This window comes from Rhamphochromis longiceps, linkage group LG1, assembly GCF_057381845.1.
Source record: "Rhamphochromis longiceps isolate RC_006_pf linkage group LG1, R_longiceps_female_GT1.1, whole genome shotgun sequence".
Classification (NCBI taxonomy): Eukaryota; Metazoa; Chordata; class Actinopteri; order Cichliformes; family Cichlidae; genus Rhamphochromis; species Rhamphochromis longiceps.
The window spans coordinates 21,608,980-21,620,090 of record NC_140557.1 but is presented as its reverse complement, the minus strand read 5'-3'; the positions used below and the strand labels follow the sequence as shown (position 1 = coordinate 21,620,090).

General features: G+C 39.5%; 1 protein-coding gene across 2 annotated transcripts in view; it reads right to left on the bottom strand.

Moving 5' to 3' along the window:
- Window positions 1-4,556: 4,556 nt before the first annotated feature.
- Window positions 4,557-11,111, bottom strand: part of dennd2b (DENN domain containing 2B) — a 56,597-nt gene continuing 50,042 nt past the window's right edge. For both annotated transcript variants that reach the window (XM_085402428.1, XM_085402422.1), the window contains exons 15-20: window positions 8,824-9,001; window positions 7,977-8,018; window positions 7,010-7,121; window positions 5,737-5,976; window positions 5,352-5,438; window positions 4,557-5,042 (exon numbers count right to left, since the gene is read on the bottom strand). In XM_085402428.1, coding sequence (XP_085258554.1) covers window positions 5,008-5,042; window positions 5,352-5,438; window positions 5,737-5,976; window positions 7,010-7,121; window positions 7,977-8,018; window positions 8,824-9,001 — 694 coding nt within the window. In that variant the 3' untranslated portion in view covers window positions 4,557-5,007. The remainder of the gene's footprint in view (window positions 5,043-5,351; window positions 5,439-5,736; window positions 5,977-7,009; window positions 7,122-7,976; window positions 8,019-8,823; window positions 9,002-11,111) is intronic.

The following is an 11,111-nucleotide window of genomic DNA, read 5'->3' as shown; positions in this document are numbered from 1 at the left end:
TGTCCTTAAGAAACAGGAAAATATCCAGCAAAGCAAAGCCTCATCAGAAATGAGCTCAGTAGAAGCATGTCATTTTTAAGAAAGGAAAACAGGGAGAAATGAATGAGGTATACCAAATTATACAAAACTGTGCTGAAAATCAGTGGCAACAGGTCTTATGGAGTGATGAAATTTGAAATTTATAGTCCAAATATTGTCAATAGGCATAGTGGAGATCAAGAGAGACTTACTACAGTGAGTGTCTAGAGCCATCTGTAAAACACAGTGAAGGCTCTGTCAGATTTGATGGGATTATGAATGCAGAAAAGTACCATCAGATTTTAAACCACCATGCAGTACCATCTGATTGGCAACAGCTTCGTAGCTCAGGATGACAATGCAAACCCTTTGAGCATACCTGGATAGAAAAACATACGACTGAACACTGTCAGTCATGGACTGGCCTCCCCAGAGCCCGGGCCTCAACAACAGCAGTGTGAGATCATCTTGACAGAGAATGAAACAAAAGGCAGCCAACATCCAAAGAGAAGCTTTGAATCTTCAATCCTTATGAAACCTGTAAAACTATTCCTGAACACTAAAGGAATTGTAATTACACTAAATTACAAGAAATCGTCCCTAAGAGAGTTCAGACTGTGTTGAAAAAGAAAGGTGGTCATGCCAAATATTGACTTTCAAGCTTGTTGAAATTGTAAAAGCTCAGTTTTTTGCTTCTTTTTTTTTTTTGCATGTGTTTCAATAAATCATTGCACCTATTTCCCATTTTCCTACCAAAATATAAAGAAAGGAAGGGTAGCTCGAGAATTTTGCACAGCACGATAGGTTAACCACTGCATTTCATTTATAGTAGTACATGCTACAACATTAATATATAATAATATATATGCAAAACATAAAATAATATTGTATTAAAATTTGTTAACTATAGGGTGCTGCAGCTCTGCAGCACTAAGGATGCTGGGAGCTGCGGTCCTCTAGCAGGCTTCTCAAATGCTAATTTGGATTTACATTAAACTACATTTCTTTACATTGAAGCAAAAGAAAACATTTGAAATTAAACTTCACTGAAAAAAGTATAATATTAATATAATATTCATAGCAAAACTTACAGAATAAGGAGCTCAATTCACGCAATAAATAAGAGGAAAAACATATCGAGAAGTTCATCACAGCCAGTGGCCTCTAAAACGAAATTGGCCTATATGAAATCCAGAGCCGTGCAGAAGTTATTTTATGTGAGTCAAGTCACAGGACATGCCACAAACTAAACAAACAAAAAGTTTCTGCACACCACTAAGTCATGGGGTGTATAATTGTGAAAGAATCAATTTTTTACCCTCTTTATCTTATCGAGGCGTTAAAAAAATTAGTTTTAGCTTAATAATAAATACAAGTTCATCAAATTATTGCAATGAATACCTGTTTAGTGTTTAGGTTACATTATGACTGAACTGTAAACAATGTAAAACAGCACATCCGTATCTGAATAGCACCCAACCCTTGTGGGAAACTTACATTAAGCGTGAACAGTAATGTGTAGTTTTTGTATTAGCCCACTGCATAAGGCTGTGGGAATTCGGGATTTCCTGTGATTTTCCTTCTGGCGTATTACGCGTTCGGCTACCTGTTCCATCTGTTTATGGATGTGCTGTCAGCACCTTATTAAAGCTTCTTCAAATAACAACAGCAAGCACGTCAGAGACATCGCAGAGTACCTGCCCCTTCATCCACAGCCTGCCTCTGCATCAGCAGCCAGCGCATCACTGAGCGTGATATTATTTTTTAGAAAGTGCGCATGAGATTCCGCCCCTATCATGGCATCATGGTGCAATCCACAACACAGAGAAGGACAGCACGCAAACACAAAGTAAACACACGGATACTTTCCACCACTAAGCAGCTACAAACTGTGCCTGTGTACAAATTAAATCCCCTCACGAAGCGCACGGCTCGTGCAAAACATCCTGTCAGGTAAACATCAGTGTGCGCGCGTGTGAGGATGTCACAGTGTTGTTTTTGGTCCGGAGGAAACGAGACTGTCTGCCGAGAAACTCCGCTTCTGTCAGCCTGCCCATCACATCTTGTGCCCTGCGTCTGCACAAAGAGAGTTTATCCTTTCTTTTTCTTTTTTTCTTTTACCTTGACCCGAGCATCTCCGAGTGTTGATCCCCCTTCGGATGTCGCTCTTTGGCCCGGACAAAATTTTGGAGATTCCAAGTCTCGCAGTTAATCGTGAGATTTTATAGTCCTGCAATACTTCTGACGTTTCTCAAGGCTGAAGTGTGACACTTGGCGAGAAGACTGCAAGTTTACAATTAGAGCCCACCGTCACTGAGCGATACAAAATATTAACGTGTAATACCTTTCGAAACTTAAATGCAAAATTATGTATAAACACGTAATTACAAAATTACAAACAAATCATCAACGTGACCAAAATTTAAAACTCCACATTTTTCTGAAAACGGGAATCGTGTGTCAATTTCTGAGTAAAAAAAAAAGGTGCAACAGTGATAAAATATTACGCATTTTATCGCCGAGTTACTGCAGCATCATTTCAGCTGTTAAATTTCGGAGATTAGCTGGAATTCATAGTTTAATTGTGTTTGGTCTCTGAAGCGTTTTGTAACTATGTTTTTTTTAAAGTGTTGTGCATTATCATTATAAAACATGATAGCGTTTTAAAATCAAGCAAGCATCTGAAAATCATAGATGACTTTAGTGCCTGACTAAATGTACAGAAATTCAGCGGACATGTGAATGGTTCATTTAAAATCTCAACACTCACATCAAACATCAACATCAGGAACATGTATGACTTTAAAAGTCATCTAGTTAAAATAAAATAAAGATATGGAATACTTTATTATTAAAGCAGTGAAAACATTCAAATATTTCTTTTTTAAATCAGTCCAGCGAGTGAAGCCGGCGTTCATAATGGTCACAAATAGAACATTAAAACATTTTTCTTAGACAGCTTAAAGAAGTAGCAGGTATATTCCCAATTTAAGGCATCACTCTACACACTCATCCTTTCCTGGTCTTGAATTATTGATACTATAATCTGCAGGACCGTTTTACTGCAGCCACTTGGCCAGTTTACCCCATTTGCCCTGCTGATGTGGGCAATGTAGCAGCACATATCCTTGGTGTCCGCAAGTTAAAGTACAGCCATAATTTTAGCAGTATGTTGGTGGTTTTAGGACCTTATACTTTTACTTGATTTTTAAATTTGATACTTTTTTTGAGTATGTCTTTATGCCACTGTAGCTGCAATCAATTTTAAAGGAAATTATTGCACCTTTTACTTTTTTCCTAGACATATTTCAGATGAATATTAGGAAAAATCTGTTTAAAAATAAAAAGATGTTTAAGTAACAGAGCCACCAACCTAAGAGTTGGATTCAGCTGCAACATTTAACTTCCTGACATATTTTGGGTTTCATTCTGTTTATTAAGTGTTGCATGCTGTGTTAAGCAGCTTTGACTTTATTGTGCTACGCTGTAAAAGAAAACCAATATCCTCATATGAGGAGATACTTCTTTTTCAAAGAGGAAGTTTACAGAAGTTAACTAGAAGAAATCAAAATACAATCTCAGGTCACAGGAAGTTAAAGTGGTAAGAAGCTGTAATGTCAGCTGGACTGGGGGATTTTAAAACTCCCAGTTATTACACCTATGAATGATAATATTCCACAGTAAAATATTAAATACTAGTACTTGTGTGTATTTGTTTGTTTGTTTGTTTGGTTGCTGTGACCTATTGACCTCTTGTATTAATTCCCTCCTATCTTTCTATTGGTGTCTTTTATTATGGTGGTACAGCTTTTATCTTGCTATTACCCATGTGCTGTAGTCATTCTTATTGGTAGCTTTTATCTATGAACATAACTCGTTATTTTTTATTTTTTTTATCCGTTATCAATGTTTGAACCTTTTATTGTTTTATGTAAAGCACTTTGGTATGCCCAAGGCTTTTAAATGTGCTCTATAAATAAAGATTGTTGTTGTTGTTGTATTTACTACATTCTGAAAGCATAATTGTAGGTTCACTGTTATTATAACTTGATTTCACAACTTTTGCTCAAGCAAAAAAATTCTTTCATGGCCAGCTCTTTATCCGAAAGTCTCTGCACGACCACTTCACATCAAATGTCACTCTTAACTGCGATAAAGACACTGGCAGGAGAAAAGCACCACGGCACCTGGAATCAACAGCGAGCCGCTCAGTTAGGAGAGCTAATAACAGCGTGGCAGCGACAGCCACCGGAGTGATGTGCACAGACGTAATTAGGTTACCAGCAGCATGTGGTAGCCGGTGTTAGACTACTGCGCCTTTTGGGATCTTACCAACCTAATACACAGCTTTGGGAGAGGCTGTCATTGAGATGTCAGCGATAAAAGGAGGTGAGTTTTCATCATCAGGCAAAATGTGAAATATATGTCTATGTCTGACTGGGAAGTCTGTACTGCTTTGGGCCTTGTTTTGATAATGAACGAATACAGTTTAATAAGGTTAAAGAATAAAGAATAGAATAAAGTTTAAGTTCAATGCTTACACTTGGACACTGAAACAATTTTAATGATCACTTTTAATAAAAGACTGTAAAAATCTCCAGGAAGAGTTCAAACCATCTTCTTCATTGTATTGCATGTACAGTTTTTGAATAAGCTTTAGGTCAAACAGAGAAAAACACTGTCGTAAAATAATGCAAAAAGGAAAACATATCTGTACATCTACGCCCTCCTGCAACCCATTTCAAGTCACATACACTCACAAACTCCGATAACACTCTTCACAAGCACGACTAGACATCAGTGGTTACTCTACGACTCACATGCTGTGTACCGTCCTGCTATTGCTATCTCATACTATAAACATAGGCTGAAGAGCATCACAGCTTACAGTGAAATAATATGTACATGCTTTTAGAACATTTAAAACAAAACAAAGTATGAAAATGGGAGTCGTCTTGACGCAGAGACTTGAAAGATCAGGTCGTCTCCTCAGTTCTTTTTGTGGAGAAACTTCATTTTACTTCCTGGAAATAAAATACATGAATCTATTAAGCCGTGTAAAACGAAGCCACGAATATTCGGTATAAAAAAAAATCTGATTTCTGGCAAACATCCATGTTTAAGTTCTTATTGGTGAAGCCTATCACAGCTAGCTCGTGTCATGTGAGATATTTACAATAAAAAATAAAGTGAGAGTGAAACTGTGCAGAGGTTTGGTAAAAGCTGCTGTGTAGCTCTGCCTGTTCAGATGACATTAGCATATGCAGAATAAATATTTGATATTTCTGTTTATAACTTTCCAGCTCCTAAAATATGTCTGCTTCTGAACTCACCAAGGCCTCTGAGGAACTTGTTGACTCCACTCTGCTCTGTGTCTGGCAGCTCCTCCAAATATTGATCTACCCGCTGCTCAAACAGACCTGTCAACACAACAGCAGAGATTTTTCTTTTAAAAAAAAAGGAAAAGGAAGGGTAAAGAACGAGAATATGAAACATCAATACTTCAGGGAGCTGCTTTGATTCAGTGAGAAAGCATGCTGTTGAAAAACTTTCAGCCACTAGAGGTCAGTGTAAGTGCAATGCTTTCTTCTGCACAGAGAGCATTAGGAATGCAGGGGTGGAAATGCACAAAGAAAAGCAAACAGCTTTCTCATGAAATGTTTTAAGGAAGAAAGAGCATTCATAGACCCAGCTGACACTCAGAGAACAGCAGTCTACCTTTAGCTCGTGTCTTTCTGAGCTCCCGGTCTTGGATGAACCCTGCAAACATCTGAGACTCCATGAAGACTCCCAGGAAACGTCGGATGCTCTTCGATGCCACTGATTTGCGGAAGGCCTCTCTTTGGAAAATGCGCTCCCCACGCTCATTCTGAGTGATAAACAGGGAGTAATGTCCAATAGTCTCCAGGAAGAAGCGGATGAACGCCTCCGACACCAGGCTGTTCAGCGAGTTATACTCTGTGGGGGATAAAAACGAAGGCGTTAATCGATAAAATAGGCCCACAGCTTTTGTTAAACCTTGAAGTTCAAGAATTTTGCTGTGCTTGCAAAGTAAAGTTGTCGAATAAAGACCAAACCTCAGTCATGTTAACGACAAAATTGAGACATAACAATAATGATGTGACAGCTTTGTGCTTATCCTATGTCAGAAGATGTCAAGTGAAGCACAATGACACTGCAGGAAAAACCTGAAATCCTGCCCATCAGAGCACCCAGAGCTACAACTGTCATTCAAGGCTAGTTTACCACAGGTCAATATTTTTTACTTATTTCTTTTCTTGATTACTCGTGTTGTTATTGTTTTTTATTACTTTCCACTAATATTAGCACAAGAAAGCTAATTGTTGTAGTTGTAGTTTCATTTTCCCCTTCACCTACAGTCCAATGAGGCTATACTGTGGGTTGCACAAGTGTATTGGCTTTCTGGACTAGTGAGAACTGGTTATGAGTGGCACTTGGCACATGTAACATAACCACACAGAGTGTTAGCTGTTGGTCTTGGAGGGGAATTTGGAAAGCAGAGATAAGACTGTCTGAAGTAGCCTTAAAAAAACACAAATGATTTGGCCTTATTATGTCAAAATTCTCTTTGTTTCTGTGCCGTAAAGCATGTTGTGACAGCCCATTACAGGTAAGCCATTCATGATTCCTTGATAAAAGCCTCATTTCCACACCAGGAGTCAAAACCTGGCCTCCTGGGTGAAAACCGGGAATCCTGACTGCGAGGGCACATGGGAGCTACACATAGAGACATTGACACATTAGAAACAACTGCACTTATGCTCCAGTCAGCTTGAAATGTACACTACTACCACCAGAAACAGCATTAGCTCATCTCAAAGATGAGCCTTTCATGACTCACTGTCAGCAGAACAGAAGACGTCATTTCCCAGCCAGTTTCACAGACTTGTAGACCGCGCTCCCTGTCGCCCTAATTAACAAGAAGAACATCTGCCGCGTTAAACCGAGAGATGTTCAGTCGCTTATTCACCTTCGTCTGACTCGCTGTCAGAGTCCTGAGTGATGATGTCATTCCTCTGCTCCAGCGCTTGCTCGAGAGCTGCTTGAAGTTTCCGCGGCAACAGCGATGCCTCGTCATCCATCTACAGACAGTTGAAAGTGCTGCAGTTACTACAGATGAACAACAGTGGCGTGGAGACGATGCTCTGCAACCTTTTACGAGCATGACTGTCTAATTTTTGGAATAAGAAATGTTTCGATCTTCCTACTCGACCTGATACAGTCAGGGTTTTTTTTGGTTTGTTTGTTTTTGTCCCTTACTCATGATAGCTCTTATCTGCTAACTTGAGTTAGTTACTGCTGTGTACGCACATTATTGAGACATTTTGCTGTGACAGATGTTTCACCACAATTACATGTTGCCACAGAAAACCAGGATACCCAGGAATGATCTCTGCGGTTCCTCTTAGTTTTTTTTCTCTATTTCTTTACTGTTGTCCTGCTTTCTGCATTCCTCTCTGTCTTCCTGTTTGCCTAGGAAGGTATGTTCTATGTCTCTCTTTCCGTCACTTCCTGTGTTATTTTGTTGCTTTTTTTCTTCCTAATGTGGCTATATTTTTACTTCCTGCCTTTGTTCTTTTCACACCCTCATTGTTGTCAGATGTAGTTCACCTATGCATTATTGGCTTTTTTCTTGGGACAGATCACCTCTGTGTGCTTCATTACTTCATCTAGTCATTACATTCCTATCCTGAGTTTTGAACTTTTATTATAATTATTAAATTTTTCTGAGTTAAGTCACAATTAAAGCTGCTTTTACTTATTAATATATTGTTCCAGAAATAAGAAATGCCAATTAATGTTTTTGAGCAAACGACTGAACAACATGTAGGGTGTTAAAGGAAATTTGCCATTATCTTTACATTACCACTTGGGGCACAGTGGTCACTGCTCATGCTAATGCTAATGGTTTTCTTTTTAAATGCCATTAGACCAACCTGTCTAATGAAGCGGTCAGTTCCCAGGTCGACCATTAAAGCCTAAAAAAGAGAAAAGGAGGATATCATTATTTGATTAGCACACATGAGAACTCTTTGATGAATTATTTAACTTTAAAGTCCACTGTACATAAAATGGTCAAAGCTACATGCTACAGCACAATGTTAGATGTAAACGTACTTTGGACAAATGTCGCAATGAATGAATCACAAACTGGAAGAGTGACAGAAACAGGTTTCTGGTATCGCGAACAACTCGTTATTGGGTCAGTCTTAACTCTGATTAACATGGTCGCTTCTCAGTTTGATACATTAATGTGGCCCACGCTGGGGAAAAACTGGGTGTAGTAACACTTTTGTAACAAACTAATGGCCATTTCATTTCACGCGGCTTCTACTGCCAAAATATTTATTTTATACGAAAGAAAGAATCAGATGGAGAGCACAGATGCCATCCGTCCATCCACATTGAGCCATGTGTGATACAGACCAGTGTAGTAAAGTCTTGCCACACTTCACTTCACCAAGATTCTGTTTTGTAGAAAGACTTGGTCTAAAACCTGTAACCATTATTTTTACTGATCAACTAATTTACCCCGGCTGGGTAAATTCATCATTTGGACGTCACCTGGCTCGTTCCCTAGTATAATAAAAACGGAGACAGAAAGAGAAACAGCCACAGTTGCCAGGTCATAATGGAATTACTGTGAATCTGTACTGTTTTAACATGTCATCCAAACATGTCATCCAAATCCCTTACATTCAGGACTCTACGCAGCAACATTTACACATCGCTGACATCAACATGAAAATTGAAAAATTCATGGTCTAAATACAATGTACTCACCTCTTCTACAGGCAGCTCTTTGAGTTTAGGCATCGAGCTGGAGAGCAGCCCCACCAGGAACGGAGTGGGACAGCAGACGATATCCAGCATGGACCCTGGCAGCACCGGGATAAAGGTGTGTTGCCAGGAGAAGGGGTAGAGGAGCGCCACCACAGCATGCATGCAGCTGGACAGGGTGCTGATGATGGGAGACAAAGAGGAAGGCAAACACATCAATCATGTTTAACCAGATTAATTCAGACAAGCTTGAAACAGGGAGTATAAAACGCTGAAAGGGTTGTGCAGTCAAGCATTTACTCAAAAAGCACCACCTGCTGTGGTCATGCTAAGTTGAACGTTATATTCTTCTTTAAAATGCAATGTTTGGAAAATCATTACTACTAAATCACTAACTGGGGCCACATTCCAAACTATTGGAGCACAGCCGATGTATTTCCATCACTACACTCCAATTCTCCAAGTTAAATGACTATTTGATCCTCTTTTCCCTGAAACTGTTGCCTTTAAATGAGCCATAACAGTACAGCTAAGTATTCGGACTCTTTGTTCTTCCTGCAGCTCTTCTAAGGTGCAGCCAGATCCAACAGACTGTTCTTGAGCTTCCACAAATACACTTGTTTTTCTTTTCTTTCCCCCCAAAGTTTTTACGTTATCAGAGCTTATTATCACAGCTTCTGGAAAAATTAATGCCTTAATTTATTGCACTTCCACTTCTCGCGCCAACAGTTAACACCATTTACTATAGACCACAACGAGGAACCGTAACCCCACAAACTGCATTATTTTGAGATTGCCCCACTCTGTCTGCAGGGGTGGCGTGACTCTGACATGTTGCTATGGTTAAGCTGGGGTCTTGTTGACGCAATAACAAAACGCAGCAGCTCGGTTTAACTTCGACAGCTGTGGTATAACATGAAGCTCACAAATAGCAGCACGTCTTTCTCACGATCCGTCGCTTGTTGACAGTGGCTGACCCCGCCCCCCCTCCAGACTCCCCTCAGTCTTCTACATACTGTCCAGTCCATGTACACAAAGAGAGTGAAAATAAACTGTGGGTCCAATCTCTCTCTCTCTCTCTCTCTCTCTCTCTCTCTCTCTCTCTCTCTCACACACACACACACACACACACACACACACACACACACACACAAACCACTAAATCAGTATAGCTCAAGACCGAGACCAGTGATCAAACATGGTATATGACGCACGTTATCTGAGATATATACATTTCATCAACAGCAGTACAGCAAACAAAAGTTCCTCCCTTTTATGTGACCTATGTCTGTTTCAGCGCAGAGAAACTTTACTGAGCAATATACAGAGAAAACTGACAAACTCCCACAGCTTTTTTTTCCACAATATCCATTCCAGCTACATGTCTGCCAGAGATTTTTTTTCTGAACTTCCCATGAGTCAAATTGACAAGATTAAAATGTTTTCTAGACAGGGTAAAATAAAATTACATCAGAGAAACCCAAAGGATACAATAACCACAGCATTCAACCTTTCTTTTTCTTTTTTTTACATTTCACTCACAACATGAAGCACTTGCAGCTTTGCTTTGGCCAGTCTGATTTCCATTTGCCTGAGGTGGGCTTGATAATTCCTAACAGATCCCGTCTCCTGGGTTTGACGAGTTCCAACAGGGAGTGATGGGGCACAGATCTCCGAAAACCTTCGCCACAGGCTACACACAGCCCTGCACACCACTGATACCAAAAAGGATCAATTACACTCATTCCCCGACCGCATACTCCTGGGAGAAAATGAACTTGCAACGAAAACACTCCGCACTACCAGAGGTTGCCACTCAACTCTGGAGAACGAGTGGGACATTCCCGTTTGATCTAGACCAAAGCTTCAGGCATACGCAGGTCATAAAATAAGAAGAAAAAAATGCTTTTTGGCCTCCATATACATTGATTGGTAAAGAATAGTAGAATGTAAAAAATAAAACAGTTTGAGTTAAACAGTAAAGCCATATTTTTTCCTTGGTACAGTGTAGATAAGTACAGAAGCTGGATTTTAGCCACTCAAAATTGGTGGTACCAGATAAGATTATAGGCCTTTATATGGCTTTTTTAGCTATGACATCAACATTGCCACAAAGTCGGTCAGTGCCACTTTATTCTAAATATGAAATTCCACTGAATTCAATTTCATTTATGTAGCACCAAATCACAGAAAGTCATGTCAAGGTAACACCTTTCAGTAACAGAGAGAAAACAAACAACCCTCTTTGAGCAACCACTTGTTAATAGTGGGAAGGAAAAACCCCCTTATAA